The sequence below is a fragment of the Panthera tigris genome, chromosome B4 (genome assembly GCF_018350195.1).
Source record: "Panthera tigris isolate Pti1 chromosome B4, P.tigris_Pti1_mat1.1, whole genome shotgun sequence".
Classification (NCBI taxonomy): Eukaryota; Metazoa; Chordata; class Mammalia; order Carnivora; family Felidae; genus Panthera; species Panthera tigris.
Window position 1 is genome coordinate 116,047,173 of NC_056666.1, and position 18,756 is coordinate 116,065,928.

Genomic DNA, 18,756 nt, shown 5'->3' on the forward strand with positions numbered 1-18,756 from the left:
TTTATGACACCATGCTTTAGCCAATTTTTTCAATTAACTGGCTCACTGAACTGGCTAACTGAGTCATTCCAATCTGATAAGAGTACTTTAATGATAGCACACACGTGTGCACGCGCGCACACACACACACACACACACACACACACAAAGACAGAAATGGTGTGATAAGGCTGTTTAGGATCCTATGGGAGAAAAGGAAGGAAAGCCTTACTTAGCCTGGGATGAGGAGAGAGTGAGGGGTGGGAGGAAGCAGAGAGGGCAGCATTATAGAAGGCAGGAAGGAATGGAAAAACACTATCTTAATGAAACCCAATGGAACTTAACGGAAGTCATTGTGGCTATGGCCCCATGTCAGAAGGGAAGAGGAGGGTTGGGAGATGAACCAGATGAATAGGCTCTAAGCTCTAACCAGGCAGAACTCACCTATCTGCGTAGGTTCCACGTTTTGTTGCTGCTTAAAAAAAAATTTGGACTTTGTCCCTTCCACCCAGAATGTCCTCCTCTACCTCATCCATGCCCAAACCATATCCAGTCCTAGCTGAAATACCCTCTTCTGGACAAAGCTGTCCTCCATGCTGCAGCTAACCCCAATGCACTGTCCCCCGCCCCAGGTGGAGGTACTGGCTCTTTCTGGTGACCTCTTGTGACTTCATTTGTTTCTGTGCATACGCAAGCGGTTGGTGGGGGGGACAGGGACACAGAGAAAGAAAGAATCTTAAGCAGGCTCCGGCTCAGTGGAGCCTGACACAGGGCTCCATCCCACAACCCTGGGATCATTACACGAGCCAAAATCAGGAGTCAGAGGCTTACCCGACTTAGCCACCCAGGTGCCCCTGTATCTTTTTCATGCTGCTCATCACTTACTGCTTAGCATCAGTTACTTATAACTAAACTTTAGAAACAAGTGTCAAAAGGCAACATCTAAGTTTGTTGCAGATAACAGGATGAAGGGTAGCAAAATACACTACTCCCAAATATGCCACTTTAGTATATTGATTATTTCAGTTGTAGGCTCTTGAAAAATAGGAAGGGCAAGGAGAGGTTTTCTCTGCACTATGCTCATCTGCCTAAAGACAGACCTTCCAAAAGGAGCTCAACTGTCTCATCAATCAGGCAAGACTGACTCCTATCACAGAAAAGGAAACTAAAAGTTGACACCACAGCCAAACTTTGTCACAAACTGTCATACCTTCCATCTGTTCTCCTGAGGGCCCATTTATCTTTCCTAAAAATCATTTATTTTCCCCACTGAAATGGTGTTTAGTCCTGAATGAGGCACTCTGAGCTAGTCATTTTTCCATGGGCCTCTCCCATGTACGCATGAGATATACATGTTAATAAATTTGTTTTTCTCTTGGTAATCTGCGTTTTATTATAGGACTCTCAGCTAAGAACTCAGAGGGCAGAGGGAAAAGTACTTTTCTTCCCCTACAAGGATTGCTCCTACATTTTCTGATATTTTTCATTAAAGCGCTGTCCAGGGTACATCTTCACTCAGGTTTCTCTAAGGGTTATGTTTCAGTATATACACAGAGAGGCTCTTCTTTAGGAGGCTTCATAGATGTGAACAACACCGATCGACAGAGCAAATGTGCCTCGGTTCTTCCCTAACAGCTGGCGTTAGCACTCACCTGAGACCAGTTTAGACCTACCTGGTATGGGTAAGCGCTATATTTGAAACAGTATCTTACAAGTGATTTATGAGGAAAAGAAGAAAGAGAAAATGCAAATATTTTTGCATACCTTTTTTAAGACTTGAAAAAGGAGCAAGAAAAATGAGAACTAGTACCAAACATCTATTTGCTCCCCCCCCCCCCCAAACTTAACTTTACACATTGAGGGCTGGTATCACTTGGGACAAACTTGACTTATTTTCTGTTGTTGTTTAAGATTTGATTTATGTAAGCAATCTCTCCACCCAACTTGGGGCTCAAACTCACAACCCCGAGATCAAGGGTCACATACTCCACTGATTGAGCCAGCCAGGCACCCCCAGACTTGATTTATGAATAACCTTTCCAAATACATGAGTTTATAAGTAAAGTCCCTGAGGAGTAGAGACATATTTGTACATTTCAACAAGGAGCCAAAAATCACACATCAGTACTCACCGCCATCCACCGCTGACTTAAGGCAATGCAAGCATTTGTCAGAGTCATATCATAGCTGCAAAGATGAAAAAATACTGGAGATTAAATTTCATAAAGATGTACATGCTTTTCCATAAATGCAACGTTGAAACTACAGAACGCACTTAACTTTCAAAGTTCTTTTTAAATAAAGATCAGGAACACCAGAGTGATGGAAACAGGAAATCTTCTACCTGACTTAAATATTCTGGCATCATCTAAGAACCTGGAAATCCACGTGGATACCAAATTAGTGAAGCACCTGACTATCCTTCAGAGAGAACACCCCAACATCTCCGCAAAGACAGATGCTTCCGTAGCGTGTGCTGAAGGAGCTGGGACTCAGTTGGGCAGATCTAGTGTTTGCTGTATGGCAGGCACAGTTCTAGGTGTTCATGACAATGTGACAACATGCTGCTTTCGTGGATTTTACATTCTGTTGTTCCAGCTATCTAATCATCCCACAAATCTGCGAGTGCCTACGTGACAGGCACTGTTCTAGACACCGGGGAAATAACGGTGTCCCAGGAGACCCTTGGGAGACTCCAAAACAATGTGATGATTTTATTTCTTCTCAGAAGAAAGTGGAAATAAACTCTGATTGTAAAGCAAAGCAAACTGCATTAAAATTTGTGAGTTCTCAACTTAGAAGATAAACCACACGTTTTGCAACGATGGAAGAGACTGTAAAATGTGTGCAAAATTCTTGCAAAATATCCCTATTTGTCCATAAATCATGCTTGCTTGCTGTGAAATGTTTCCATGAGAGAACAGTAGGGAACTTGCCCCTGAGGGTCTAAATTAAATAAGTTTTGATTAGAAGTTACCATTGAACCTGCTCAAAGAGAGTTTGTGCCCTAGGGGAGATTACAAATGGGTTAAAGCAGGGAACTCCTTTGAAGCAGCTGCCAGTCAATCTCCATAAAGTAGTCAGGGTGTGGACTGCAGGGAAAGCCTCTTGTTTGTCCCCAAAACCAAAGGGGATCAGAGGCAGTAAACTGCTCAGGCAGTAAATCACCTTCAGCTAGAATATTTCTTAGCACTGATTTCTAAGGAACAAAAGGGCAGTACAAAACCTCTGCTTATCTCTTTCTTGTGCCCTGAAACTTCCTTCTCTGTGTCACAAAAAGAACCTTGTAAGAATTAGCCCTTCCTTATGGCAGGAGGAGAAGCAACCCTTACTTATGGCAAGGTCCTAAGAACAGTAGTGAGCAAAACCAGACATGAGCCTTGCTTGCATGGTGCTTCTGTGTAGGGAAGGAGAAAGACTTTGGTAATCACACAAACCATTTTAAAACGAATACTGTGGTAACAACAATGAAGAGGCCATACACGGCACCAGAAAACCCTATACGGGGACTTGACCTGGTCATAGAGGTCAAGGAATGTTCCTTTGAGCAAGTGGTTCTTGAGCTGAGACTGTAATTACCCGGGTCAAGACTACGCCATGTGGCGGGAAGGGCTAATAGTAGTGAACAACCTCAGTTCAGGTCTCTGACCTCAGGAGGGTATTTAGTTTAAAAGGCAGCACCCCGGAGTGGCACCTGGATGGCTCAGTGTCTGACTTTGGCTCAGGTCATGGTCTCACGGTTTGTGGGCTCGAGCCCTGGGTCAGGATTTTCTCTGTCCCTCCCCCACTCATGTGCACTCTCTCCCTAAATAAACAAACTTAGAAAACAACAAACAACAAGAACAACAACAGTATACCGGGGAGTAAAGACTGCCAGGGTTTGAATCTCAACTCTTACTACCTACTGTGCAAACTTAGGGAAGACATTTTACCTAGCTAAGCCTAATGTGTCTTCTCTGGAAATGGGATGACAACTTATAACACTGTTGTAACGATTAACATAATACTTATACAAGTTATTTCTCATTACAAAGGTTTTGAAGGAAAGGGAAATATCGTACTCTTCTCTGTATCACCAACCTTCAGCTAAAAGGAGGCATTCCGTAATTACTTGCAATTCATTGATTTATATCACGGAAATGATTCTTTTGACCTCAGGGTTAAGGTTCAAACACCTATGAAGTCTACTCGCTAACTAGTTACAGCTTAAGGAAGTCATAAAACCCTCCCCGGTATCTTGGAGGAGCTTGAGGATTTAGGAGAATGAGAAGGAAAGCATTAACAGGTAAGTACTGACTTGGGTTTTACAGGAGGCATTCCAGGAGAGTACAGCCAGGCATTCCAATCAACTTGATTGAGAATATCAACCTGCGAACAGGAAGGGCACCCAGTTTGCTACAGAATAGGCTTTTCCATTGGAAACAAAAAGAATCTAAAACAGACTTTTAGGTCCTCAAATCTGTTAATTTTGTCTATACTGACATGTCAAGATCATTTCTAAGTCTCTTTTCTAAAATGAATTTATATGAATCAGTAGTGTTCTGTTAAATAACTAAAATAAGAAAATTATAATGCATTTCTGAAACATGCTATTGCAGATCTCTGTGAAATATATACACATTAGTTCATGTTGTTGAGAACACATTTTAAATAGGAAAAAGTACAATGAAAGGTTGAATCTTAAATTCTAGACCAGTACTACTATTAAGTAATTCAAATCAGCCTATCAAATAGCCATTAGATGAAGATATATTGGGCATGAAAAATAAGAAAGTTTTTAAAAGCCAACCTTATCTTTAAAGTGGGAATACAGGAAATCCTTCCAGTCATCAGTGGTTATGCTCTTATAGGAAAACTTCTCAACATAAGCTTTTAGAAATCCTAGGAAAACCTCTAAGAGTTAAAAAATAAAAAGAAAAGAGAAAAAGAGAAGTTGATTAATGGAAAGGTAACTATTTAATATTTTGGGGGGTCTTTAGTGTAGTACTATTAACCATAGAGAACAGAGAATTTTCAGAGAATAGCAAAACCAGTAAGGGCTCCAGTGGTGAAAGAATGTCCAAAAAAGGAGGTAGGACTTAAGCTGGGCCTTGAAAAATAAATGTAATTTAGTGGAAGGGAGAAGAGAAATCCTAATTACAATTAAGAGGAAGATACAATGAAGAAACATAGGGGGCGCCTGGGTGGCTCTGTCGGTTAAGTGTCTGACTTCAGCTCAGGTCATGATCTCACAGTTTGTGAGTTTGAGCCCCGCATAGGGTTGGAGCCTAGACCCTGCTTCAGAGTCTGTCTCTCCCTCTCTCTCTGCCCCTCCCCTGCTCATGCTCTCATGCCCGTGCACGCTCTCTCTCTCTCTCTCAAAAATAAATAAATATTAAAAAAAGAGAAAGAAACATAGAAAGAACCCACAACACAAATTCTAAAAGCAATGGCCTCGGCGTGACCCGAAAGGAGAAGAATAATTTGGGACTGGCAGAATGCGTATGGGTGAAGAAGGGCCTTCAAAGACCATGAGCAAAGGAGAATACCTCAACACCCATTGATAGGGGAAGGTTACATAAACTCAGCACATTTGTATAATGAACGAGTATGGTGGCATTAAAGAACATTAAGACAGATTTGTATGTTCTGACATGGAAGGATGTCTAACAGTGGTTAGCTAGGGAGTGGAAAGGGGCTGAGGGACTCTCACTTGTTACTCTTACAAACTTCTGTACCACATAATTTTTTTTCAATAAGTACATACTATTTTCATAATTTTTAAAATACTGATGTGTTTTCTTTAAAGACAAGCACCACAATTTTATTTAATTTTAAATAAAATTTAATTGCTCTCAAAAAAAAAAAAAAATCAGAAAGTGCCAACTACTTGCCTGGGCCCCCAAGAAGTTGTTCAAGGTAAAAGAGTAAAGCAAAGCCCTTCTCATAGGGAACTGAAGAATATGCTACATCAGGGTCCACATTCGTCAGATCAACCACAAGTTTGGTGTAAGGATGTGTATCTCCAAACGTCTTTATCTGCAAGACACAGAATTCGATGAATGTTCAAATATGAAGACTGGTTACCACCACGCAAGCCCAGAGGCATAACTTTAGTAGGACAGTCTAGAACTTAAACTGAGAGACTAGAAAGTGTAGGGTATGTTAGCATAAATTTCTGGAAGTCTATTAATGGAATGGCTACTTGTGTCATGTTCCATAACATTTCCTGCCCAATAGTGGGTTTTATTCTTATAAAAAACTAGAAAGATGTTTCAATTCCTGGTCAGCAAATTCAACCTTTAGGAGGGAGCACTGAAAAATGACATAAATATACCAAATAAAATTCAAACTAAGTAACTGACTACATTAATTGTAAAGACCCAATGAGGTCCTACTGGTCATGAACATGACCTTACACAGCATAATGATTAGCATGTATCAATGGAATATTATACCAGATCTGCTTGATTTTCCACACCTGTAAAAATGGCTTTCTTGTTGCTATCGAGTAAAGTTAGTTTACAAACTATACTTGAATGCCTGTACACCCTTGGATGAATGCTTTTCAAATCACGACTCACTTACTGAATTCTGTAGTTCTCCCCATCCTCCCAGAGCATGAAAATGTCTGAACTTTTCACCAAACAGTCGTCCACAAATGTGGCGTTCCAAGTACACAGTATGTCCTTCGTTTAACCTGAAAAAATTTTTTTGTTGTAAATAAAATAAAAACAGTGACACAGTCGAAAGGAAAGAGCATTTTAATGAACAAAAATTTCCTTTTGGCTTTTCCAGAGTAAAGCATTGTAAAGCGCAAACACTACAGTCAAGGCAGATTGCCTAAATGGCTATTCTGCATTCCATTCAGAACAATGGGAAGCCCAGCCCAGCAGATAGCCTAGGGGAAAATTAAGCCTTGGTTCTTGTTTGACGTGTGTATTAAAATATGACCATAGCAGGAACTAAATAACAAGCTTAAGCTGAATACTCCACTCTCCCTAACATTGTGACAAGTGTTGCAGAATTTTTTTTTTAACTGTCTATCAAAGAGATGATAACAAAGAACAAGATGTTTCCACAAAACAATTCAGAGGGCCAGGAAGTAAGGGAAGAAATTAATAACAAGGACCAATAAAGAAATAATAGGGGTGCCTGAGTGACTCAGTCGGTTAAGCATCTGATTCTTGGTTTCGGCTTAGGTCACGACCTCAGTTCGTGAGTTGGAGCCTCATGTCAGGCTCTGCGCTGACAGTATGGAGTCTGCTTGGGATTCTCGCTCCCTCTTTCTCTGCCCCTCACCCCCACCGCATCTTTCTCTCTCTAAATTAAAAAAAAAAAAAAAAAAAAAGAAATAATAAAAAAATCTTACCAAAAGTGGTCCCAAGTTTTGTTGGTCACTAGATTTCCTGTCCAACTATGAGATATTTCATGTGCAATAACCTAAAATGGAAATGATTCATAGTAAATAGTGGAAGGGGTTAGGAGTGAAATGGATCACTTTAATCTAAACTCCAGTAGACACTCTAGGTCTTTTAATTCCATGTTCAATTTTTTTTTTTTTTTTTTAGCATCAGCTGAGATATTCAGGGAGTTAGTTCAGCATATGAACCATACTTTGGCCAAGGACAAAAGTACAGTTTAAAAAATTAGAAACAGGGATGCTTGGGTGGCTCAGTCGGTTAAGCGTCCAACTTTGGCTCAGGTCATGATCTCACAGCTCATGGGTTCAAGCCCCATGGCAGGCTCTGTACTGACAGCTCAGAGCCTGGAGCCTGCTTTGGATTCTGTGTCTCCCTCTCTCTCTCTCTGCCCCTCCCCTGCTTGCGCACTATCTCCGTCTCTCAAAAATGAATAAACGTTAAAAAAATAATAATAAATTAGAAACAAAAAACTATTTAGAAAATATTAAGTGGAGATATCACTCCATTAAGATGTATTTCATAAACATATGAAGATCAGACCATAAAGTTATGAAATCTATTAAATCTAACTGTTAATGTAACAACAACCCCCAAATTATCTTTTACAGCCATATCTTCAATGTAACAATACAATGGGTATTTTAGAAAAATCAGTTGACTTAATAGTTCTTGAGGGTAAGACCCTAATAACAAATTTTAACTTACATTGGAGAGTGACTTGTCTCCTGCCTAAAAAAGAAGAAAGTTATCTTAGTATTCAAATTACAGACTATATTTAGAAGGCCGCCTGCATCAGGATGTATTGTGGTATCAGTAGTCCACTGTATTTCTACTATGGCACTCCAAAGGGTATGTACGGAGAAAATTAAACAAAAAATGCAGGACTAAAAAAATAGCGTCATGCTTTCTCTCCCTCATCTAGGGAATTTTTCCAGGACCAGGAAGGCCAGTATACTTATCTGTGATTAACTTTCGGGAAACATGTCTCCTACTTCCATTTTTGATATCTGCCCTAATTTCCCTTATGTACCTTATTCTCTCCTTATTGCCCACAGTGTATTTAAGAAAAGTCTGTAGTGATTTAGAGCAGCTTACAAAGGCATATGAGCTATAGCTATACACTGTAGGTCCAATCCTTCTCCATGCACGGTCAAGTAAGCTTTTGTTTATTTTGTTGTACCAGTACCTCTACACCAAGTGTAAATGGTCTAGTTTCTCTGTCTGGCTGCATCATTCATCAACAGATTATTGTTATACAGCCTTCCCTCCCCCAACGTCCCCGCACACCTTGGACATAATATTCTTTTCTCCCTAAGGGCCAAATTATTTTCTTTTGAAAAATAAGATGATGAAAATAACCATAATAAGCAATAAAATCAGGAAGGAAGAGGAGTTACATAAATAAGAGAAAATATGTTTTTAAAAAACATATTATTAGGAGTCTAAGGCTCTTCGTGTCTAGCTTTATGTTTGGGGAGAACTCGGTTTCAAAGGAAGAAATATTTATACTTACCAGCAGAGTAGGAGTTACAAAAGTGAGGCAAGGATTTTCCATGCCACCATAAGGGAAGGACGGTGGCAGGACTAACAGGTCATACTGCCCCCAAACATACGGTCCTCCCAGATCTTCTGCAATTTTAAGCATAGATTCAGTCTGGAAAATTAATGCATATATATTTGTATGTCTTAGTCATTCATCACAATGATGGATTTCTTAAATGTGTATATTGCTTTCTATGAAAGTTATGAGTTAATGATGCTCATTTTAAATGATATTGGCACAAAAAATGTAGCAACTACAAATTCACATAAAATAAGGTGTATTTGATTCTCTTACTACATCACTTAACACCATAACATTTCATCCTTAAAACCTTAAATCTACTGTCTACCACGATTATTAAAAAGGGGAACTAGATGACCAACCTCAGAAAATTCATAAGCAGACTTTTCCACCTGCTCTTTCTCAGACCAAACCAGTGTTCTTGGGCCAATCTTCCTGCAAAATTAAAAAGCTTAATAAGTGAAATTCAAGACAACTTACCTCCCTGGTTCTAGGAAAGAGCTGAAGTACTATACACAAATCCTTGCAGTACTAGTGTGATTTACCATGTGCTTATGGGGAGGAGGTGAGGTTAAATGGCTTCTCTGAGATACAAACCTGCTGTTGTATATGCAGCTCTAGAAGGAGGCACAGGCTAAGCCAAATGAAAACTGAGACATAAAGTGCCTTGATTGGCTCTGGTAAGAACTTTGGGGACCTAGTTTCCTCCCACAATCTCACAGCTATAGAAACCCAATCATGGCTCAGTAAGAGGTTATTCCAGAACAGGGGCAGATGTAAACTTTGTTATGCATTTACAGGTTGAACACTCATATAAGAAGAAACAAGTAGAAAAACAAGGAAATCATGTCACATGCTGCAACATGACTGAAACTTGAGGACATTATGCCTAATAAAACAAGCCAGTTACAAAAGAATGAATACTCTAGGATTCCACTCATGAGGTATCTAAAGTAGTCAAATTCATAGAAACAGAGTAGCATGGTGGTTACCAGGGTGTGGAGGGATTTAGAAATGGGAGTTGTTTTCTAAAGGGTATAGAGTCTCAGTTTTGCAAAATCAAACAGTTTTGAAAATCTGTTTCACAATAATGTGGATATACTGAACACTACTGATTACTGAGCTGTACATGTAAAAATGATTAAGATAGTAAATTTTGTGGGGTTTTTTAAACCACAATTTAAAAAAAAAGAAGGACACCTGGGTGACTCGGTCAGTTAAGCTTCTGACTTCGGCTCAGGTCACGATTTCATGGTCCATGAGTTCAAGCCCCACGTCAGGCTCTGTGTTGACAGCTCGGAACTGGAGCTTGTTTCAGATTCTGTGTCTCCCTCTCTCTCTGCCCTTCCCCCATTCACTCTGTACCTCTGTCTCTGTCTCTCTCTCTCAAAAAATAAACATTAAAAAAAATTTTTTTTTTTAAAAGGAAGAAACAAATGGAACTACATATATCACTTATATAGGGCTAGAACTCAAAAATATTTTTTTCATCTACATTTCATCTTAAAAATTTTATGTAGCACCAAACCCCGAACAACAAGATTTTTGCCTAGGTGTCCCGTCCCAGAGAGGCAGTGGATTCTAGGTTGTTGCTTCTCAAACTTGCATAATGTGCCTACTGATGATCTGGGAAGCTTGTTCATCTGCAAACTTTGACTTAGTAGGTCTGGATAGGGCCCAAGAATTTGCATTTCTAACCAACTCCCAGGTGATGCCAAAGCTATTGGTTTCTAGACCACACTGAGTAGAAATGTAACTTGCATTGTCTAATACATTTAAAGGGAGCCACAAGTATAAGCTGCCTATTTAATTTTAGATTGCCTAGTAGTCACATTTTAAAAAAAGTGGGGGGCACCGGGGTGGCTCAGTCGGTTGAGCGTCCGACTTCGGCTCAGGTCATGATCTCGCGGTCCGTGAGTTTGAGCCCCGCGTCGGGCTCTGTGCTGACAGCTCAGAGCCTGGAGCCTGCTTTGGATTCTGTGTCTTTCTCTCTCTCTGCCCTTCCCCTGCTCATGCTCTATCTCTGTCTCTGTCTCTCTCAAAAATAAATGAACATTAAAAAATTAAAAAAAAAAAAAGGTAAGAGCATGCTCATTCTATAATACTTGGAAAATCTGAAGGGCAACTGGTAAAGACTTTAATTTAAAATTAGTTGCTATTTACATTTTATAATTAGATTTGATTTTTCCAGAGCTGTCAGCTTGGTATCTTGAGAAATGCACAAATGAGCTATTAGTTAATAATCCTGCCAGAGATTCAAGATGCCTAAAGTTTAACCTTTTCATAAACCTCAAGATTTGTTTGAAAGCTCACCTGCTTTCTAAAGCTCCAACAACTAAAGCGATCAGGTAGCAGGGGATCGGAACCTAAAGGGAGTGAAAAAAAAAAAAACGAAAAACAATAAAAAACAACCCACACACGTGCTCAAATTAGTGCTTAAAAATGTTATAGAGCAAGACAATTCATATTTAAAAGTAAATAAATTCCTTTTCAAATTTCACAGTTCTCATTTTTAGGGAGTCAAATAGTTCAAAATTGTGATGTAAAACATTTCAAAACATCTATTTCTCTTTCAGTTTACTAGGAAGGACAGATTCTGAAATGTGAAAATCATGATTGCACAAGGTCTATTTCAAGCATTTCTCAAAAAGTAATCTGTAAGAAGGAACTGTGCTTTTTCTCTTAAGTTTTTCAGTGTTTTCCTTGATCTAAAACAATGTTTTACTTTCTGTTTAAAAACCGCTCCTGGTATATTTGAGAGACATATAAAAGAATCCAGCAGTAAGAGGATGCTGAAGGTTTGGGAGCCTGGAATCCCAGATGCTGGTGTAGGAGCAAAACTGTCCGCTGTGGCTCAATTACATGTACTGTGAAGGAGGTCAATTAAAAACAAAAACAATGGGGCGCCTGGGTGGCGAAGTCGGTTAAGCGTCCGACTTCAGCCAGGTCACGATCTCAGGGTCCGTGAGCTCGAGCCCCGAGTTCGAGCCCCGCGTCAGGCTCTGGGCTGATGGCTCGGAGCCTGGAGCCTGTTTCCGATTCTGTGTCTCCCTCTCTCTCTGCCCCTCCCCCGTTCATGCTCTGTCTCTCTCTGTCCCAAAAAAAAAAAAAAGTTGAAAAAAAAAAACAAAAACATGCACAGGGCCGCCTGGGTGGCTCAGTTGGTTAAGTGTGAGACTTTGGCTCAGGTCATGATCTCATTGCTCATGGGTTCAAGTCCCGCGTTGGGTTCTGTGCTGACAGCTCAGAGCCTGGAGCCTGCTTTGGATTCTGTGTCTCCCTCTCTCTCTGCCCCTCCCCTGCTCGTGCTCTGTCTCTGTCTCTCTCAAAAATAAATAAACATTAAAAAAAACCTAAAAGCACTATGTATAAACACACACACAATTCATCAAAGGTCAAAGATGCAAGTCAAATTACCAGCTTAAATTACACAGGAATTTTAATTTTAAGGATTGTAACACAGTGTTGTTGGTTTTTTTCTTTTTTCTTTTTTTTGGTCTAATATAGCCCTTCCATTTATAAACACTAAATAACCACATGCCTGTACCGTGGTACCAAGGCGGGCAAAAGTGTAACTTAAAATAACAGAAAATCTGCTACTAACTGGGATAAGAGAAAATGGGATCAGGCCATGCTCCTCACTTTGCTTATCCAGCAACCCCTTTCTTTAGTACAACTCTGTAAGTAGAACACAACATTTTATAGGCACAAAAGAAAAAGAAATGAAGAAAAAAGAAGCTGCTTCCTAAATTCTGAAATATTTCAAATGTAATTTTCTCTCTGGATGGGTAAAAGCTATTCGTAGTTCACCACCAATTAAACCAAAACTTTAGACGCTAAGAACTTACTTTTTGGCTGAATCTATAGATTTTCCTGCTCGGGTCTTCTGGGTCAGGTGCTTCTCCATCACGAATGGCACTCATAAGTGCCACCAATTCTTTAGGAACAGACACCTAATCAAGAAGAGAAGTCATTTCCAGTTATAAATAAAAGATGCTATGTATCTTCAACTCTGTATGTAAAATAATGTATTCTCCCCTTCTTAACTATGCAATAGACTGTTGGCCAGGTAAGTTTGTACATATCAGGTTTATAAATAAAGCTAGCAATACATAAAACTGGCTTCTTTGAAAACAAATGTGAAGTATCTATCTATCCATTCATCCATCCATATTACAAGCATTAGGTAGAAACTAGTTTAAAATTCTAGCTGTGCTACTTACTAACTGCCTGGACTGCTGGAATCAAGGACTATCCCCTCAGTATTAACGATCGAGGAAACATCCATTCCAAGTTCTAGACTTTCATATTCTTCTTGCATGGCCCAGTATTTAAAGCTATCTCTGGGGCAGATACAGAATCAGGAGCTCCAGAACCAGTGCTACAACAACCATAATTCTAGCACTGAAAAGCATTTGGGAAATAATTTGGTTCTGCTTCCTCTCTCTCTTTAGGCAGTGATGTGTTATACAGATGAGACAACTGAGGTCGTGAGGTCATAAGACTTGCCTCGGGTCATGCAGTTATTAAGTGGTAGAGGAGAGTCTAGAAGCTGAGATTCTTTGCCTCCAAGTATATAGTGTTCTATAGCCCTATACACAGTAGGTGTGGTCTGGTTGTGGGATGATCTCAGAATCAAGAAGGCCCCGTAAAGACAGGTTGGTCCTCAATTCTATTTGCTTGGTCCAAATAGGTCTGGCCTGGGAGCTAGTACGTATGTATGAATGTATGTATGTACTTAATATTATTTAGTGCTTATTATTTATTTAGTATGTATTTATTATCATAGTCCTTTCTGAAAAACGATTAGCAGTACCTATGACAAGAACAAGACGGAAACGTATTCAGTAAATCTGCAATATATGCCTGTTAGGATACCTAGACAGAAGTTTATGTGGCTACAGAGCACATTTCTAGAACGTTTAATCCTGCAAATGTTAATTTTTAAAAGTTAAAAGACATTGTCCCCAAGTTCTTGCTTTGAGGTCCTTTATTCTGAATTTCTTTTACAATCAAAATAGTACCCATTTCCTTTTATTACACTTATGTTCAAAACTACCTTTAAAAGAGAGATGCAGGGGCACCTAAGTGGCTCTGTCGGTTAAGTGTCCGACTTCATCTCAGGTGATGATCTCACGGTTCATGGGTTCATGGGTCTGAGCCCCACGTTGGGCTCTGCTGACAGCTCAGAGCCTGGAGCCTGCTTCAGACTCGGTGTTCCCCTGTCTCTCTGCCCTTCCCTCTCTCGCTCTCAAAAATAAATACACATTAAAAAAATAAAAGAAAAAGAACTTATTTAAAAGAGAGATGCAGGGGCACCTGGTTGGCTCAGTCGGTAGAGCATGAGACACTGAATCTCGGGGCTGTAAATTTAAGCCCCATGTTGGATGTAGAGATTATTTAAAAATAAAATCTTGAGAGATGCAAAATGAGGGCCCCAGCTTGTTTGGTACATATTTCATATAGAATTTAATTAAGTAAAGTATTGCTAACTATAAAAATCCAACTATTTTCTCTGCTTATCATTTCTACCACATTTAGTTACATGACTCATTTAATTTAGTTAATAATTTGTGATACTTACCTCAGCACTATAGGTTGATTTCACAGAAGGAGTGTCCTGGCAAGGAAGAATTGCTCTGCAGTGGATGGCCTGGGCGGGGGGGGGGGGGGAAGAAAGAGAAAGCTATTCTCCTTTCTTATAAATCAAGTCATTAAGAAATCGTTAAAATTGCAGCACTGTCCTTAGACACATTCTTTTTAAAAGTATGTCTCACACTTGCTCAGATCTATTGAAGTAGCAAAAACAGACTTGTGGACAAAAAAGTTTGATTTTCCATTTTGTATGGTCAATCGTCACATTTCAGTTGAAGCAGGAAGCAACCTTAAACATTGTTTCCTACTCTCTACTTAGAGTAACAGTAGTGCCCAGTGAGAAGCTGTTAGGGACCCTGAGAAAAAAAGGCTCGTTGGTGAAATAAAATGGCAAACCATGCATTCTACATCCCTGTCTTAATGAGTCATTTGGAACATAGCCTCCTGAAGACTTTGAAAAGACCTACAATAAAGAAACCTGTTTGAATTCTTACAATTGTTTTTGACGGGGAACCATTTTTCTCTGGTCAGTTATTAACATCTCATGGGACGTCTGTGTTCTGAGGAAAACAGCTTGGGGAATGTCGCTAGAGTCTTGACAAGTAAAAACGAAGATGAAAAGGAGAAAGAACAGTCTTCCTCAATACCATCTAGACAGATTCATTCGCATGAGATGCAGTGTTTTTCTGCTTCCCCATCCATCTGTCACGAGTGCCGGTTCCATCAAGAAGAATGGCCAGAGTACCCATGATTTTGTACCCTGGCCGACAAATAACTCTGGACTGACTGCCGGTGAGCAAAGCAGCCCCAGCCTCCTTGAGACAGTCCCCTGAGCTTAAAGGAGCACGGACACTAACATCTCTGTCTGAACTTGTTACAGATCCTAGACATACTTGCTGCCACTGCACGCTTCCTTACAACCCCCAAATTCTAGCCCTTTTCACTTCCTATCTAATAGATTCTCCAAGGACATGGGATCCTAAATGACTTCTACCTGGATTAAGTAAGACTAGAAGAACCACCTGATTCTCCGAAAACAGGCCTCTAAGACCATGTCTTTGGAGTTCCTTAACGATCTCTAGTTGGTGGCTCAGCAGCACCAAAGTGGTTTTGACAAGTGTCTCACTGGAAAAGCCCACACCCAGGCACACGTGCGGAGGGCAACCGTAGCAAACTTGTCAAACAAAATCATGTCCAGCTTCTCCATTAACCGCAGTCATTTCTTAATTTAATTGCAATCTCTTTCCTGTATTTCAAACATTGTTGCCAATGAGAAGTGGAATACCATATTGAAAATTCACATTCTTGTGACTCTCAAATCTTGCACATGTTGCCAACTTTAGATTATGGACATTCTAAAAGAAGTACTGACTGAAAATCAGATGTTTCTAAGAGAGCACACAACTTGTACACTCGTGCCTAGAAAACTGTATCTCTTTCAGATTACTGAACTAAGGGTTTCTTGGATTAAAAAGGTATTCCAATTGCCAATAGAAAGGAAACATGTCTATTTTGTGTTCCACTATGGCTTCTTTTTTAATAGACTTGTATTCAAATTTGAGCCTAACATAGTATCTATCCCAGAGGAATACTGAGAGGATTAAGTATGCAAAGTACCTAACACAGTGCTGGAAAATACAGTAAGTGTTTAACAAAGTGAGTTCCTTTAATTGTAAATTATTTGATTAACAGAATTAGGTCTTTTTTCTTTTTAGAAGATAGTTTGATATGTATTATCCTTGTGACAGATTGTCTCTAATTATAGGATTCTTTATTCTTAGGTTTTATTTTATTTATTTTTCTTTTAATATAATTTATTGTCAAATTGGCTAACATACAGTGTGTAAGGTGTGCTCTTGGTTTTCGGGGTAGATTCTCTTGGTTTTTGGAGAATCCCAACAAATGCCCTCCTCAATGCCTATCACCCATTTTTCCCTCTCCCCAGCCTCCCCCGCCCCATCAACCCTCAGTTTGTTCTCTGTATTTAAGGGTCTCTTATGGTTTGCCTAACCTCCCTCTCTGTTTGTAACTATTTTTTTCCCCTTCCCTCCCCCCCATGGTCTTCTGTTAAGTTTCTCAAGATCCACATATGAGTGAAAACATATGATATCTGTCCTTGTCTGACTGACTTATTTCACTCAGCATAATACCTTCCAGTTCCATCTACATTCTTAGTTTTTAAAGAGAAATAGTTTAAGTCGTGTCATTTTAACAGTATTTTAATATATTTACAAAACATATACAGTTGTAAATGTGTAAGAAAGATCTGGAATAGATGCAAACCTAACTCAGTGGTGGTTACTTCTGGGCAATGATGTCTGCAGAAGACTGAAAAATCTGATCTTTCACTTTCCATTTATAATTAACATTTTCATAACCAGTACATATCACTTTTGCCTTATTAATTTTTTCCTTTCTATTTTATAACCATTTCTTGAGTGCCCACTCAAGAATGCCAAGTTCTATGCCAGGTGCTGGGGACAAAAATATAAATATGACCTAGATAGTCTACTTCAAAGGGACATGATTTCAAACCGAAGGGAGTTTCTTTTTAAAAGTAATATCTGAATGTGTTAATAATGAGAGATATCAATGAAAATACATACTGTTGTTATAACATACATTAAAATGCTATCTTAGGTGAGACCTGAGACCACTGTCCACTTTGCTTCATTGAACTGAATGTGCTGGGAATTCTATGTATAATGAATCATTCCAGATCTCTTTTACCTGGCACTGACTAAAGAGATATGGGTGTTCCTTCCCAGAAGTTTGTTCAGGAGTGAGCCACTGAAGAGCAGAAGACTTTGGAGATGTCTCAAAAGAAATTTCTATAACGACTTCTTGATTTCTGCATGCAACAAACAAATACATTAGTAGCATATAATTCAATCTAACTAAAGTTTGGGTTCATAATACACAGAGTATATACTATAAATAATATTTTACAAGGTCTCGTGACTGATGGAGCCTAAGCTCTAGGAATGCTGCCTCCTAAGTAGGTCAAGTTTGCCTCTCACGTTCTTACCTGAATGCCAGCTTCCGGGTCCTTTTCACTCCACCATGCTAACTGCTTACGAAGATGGAACAGGAACTAATATTCATGGAGTACACTACTGATTGTCACACACTTGTGCTTGTGGTGGTATCATGTAATCTTTTATGATAACGGGAAAGTGGAAGAAATAATTTTGGAACCGTGACTACTCCACCAGTGGATGTCACAGCACGACACAGAGTTGTACTGGCCTGCAAACTTACCAGGACAGGTCGACACTGAGAAGAAGCATTTAGAAACTTGTAGTCATTTTTACATCTGCTGAATCTAGTAATCAAAAATGTGTGCTTGCTTTTAATCTCTTCTTCCTAGCAATTCATTTTTATTGCATTTTATAAAAGAATCAGCCTGTGACAGATTGGAAATACCAAGAACTGGCCCTTTACCTCAGACAGTTTGAGCAGCACTCATAATGAGGAAATAGCAAGAGTTGTGGAGACCGGCAGCCATGCCTATGAATCCTGAGTCTACAACCTACTGGTTCAGGGAACTTGGGCAAGTTATTCGACCACCCTCTGCCATAGTTCTTTATCTGCAGAAAGAGGTCAATGATATCTACCTGACAAGTTACATGTGGTTGTTTCTTTTTCTTAAACAGGAAGAGGTGGCATGAAAATACTGGCCACTGGAAGGTGAGGGTAGATCACTCTTATTTTAGGCCAATGGTTTTTCCACCCTTTCTCCCCTTCCCAATTTATCAAGGAGTGGGATACACCCCTGATATGACAACTGTGGCTGCCACTTTCTTGAATAAGTTATTTTATTTCCCTGAGGTTCCCTCTCCTCATTTGTAAAATGGAAATCACACCACAACGGTTATTGTAAGGATTAGATAAATTATGTAAATTCGGTAAGTTAGATAAACGCATTTAAAGCATTATCTCAAGACTGGTATACAGAAACGGTTCTATGTTTGTCATTGTCATTATTCCATTAGTAAAAGTGGCTGGCCTCTGGGGAAAAGGTGAAAAATGTGCAGCTTGTAAAAGTTTCCCAGGTGATCCTGAAATGCCTCCTTAAGATGGCATGCTCCCATCATCACTCTAGGTATTAGTAAAATGATCAGTAAAGAAGTAACAGTTATCAAAACTCCTATTCTTCAGGATTTTGTACAATGAATTTCTTTAGTATCTTAAGAACATATAATTTTTACCATA

General features: G+C 39.5%; 1 protein-coding gene across 1 annotated transcript in view; it reads right to left on the bottom strand.

The window, feature by feature from the left end:
- LTA4H (leukotriene A4 hydrolase) overlaps window positions 1-18,756 on the bottom strand; it is a 34,491-nt gene that overhangs the window by 8,806 nt on the left and 6,929 nt on the right. Inside the window, exons 3-15 of the mRNA XM_007085641.3 lie at window positions 17,272-17,392; window positions 14,531-14,599; window positions 12,795-12,899; window positions 11,260-11,312; window positions 9,309-9,381; window positions 8,896-9,036; window positions 8,088-8,111; window positions 7,331-7,401; window positions 6,547-6,658; window positions 5,853-5,997; window positions 4,769-4,872; window positions 4,277-4,347; window positions 2,112-2,166 (exon numbers count right to left, since the gene is read on the bottom strand). Coding sequence (XP_007085703.1) covers window positions 2,112-2,166; window positions 4,277-4,347; window positions 4,769-4,872; window positions 5,853-5,997; window positions 6,547-6,658; window positions 7,331-7,401; window positions 8,088-8,111; window positions 8,896-9,036; window positions 9,309-9,381; window positions 11,260-11,312; window positions 12,795-12,899; window positions 14,531-14,599; window positions 17,272-17,392 — 1,144 coding nt within the window. The remainder of the gene's footprint in view (window positions 1-2,111; window positions 2,167-4,276; window positions 4,348-4,768; window positions 4,873-5,852; window positions 5,998-6,546; window positions 6,659-7,330; window positions 7,402-8,087; window positions 8,112-8,895; window positions 9,037-9,308; window positions 9,382-11,259; window positions 11,313-12,794; window positions 12,900-14,530; window positions 14,600-17,271; window positions 17,393-18,756) is intronic.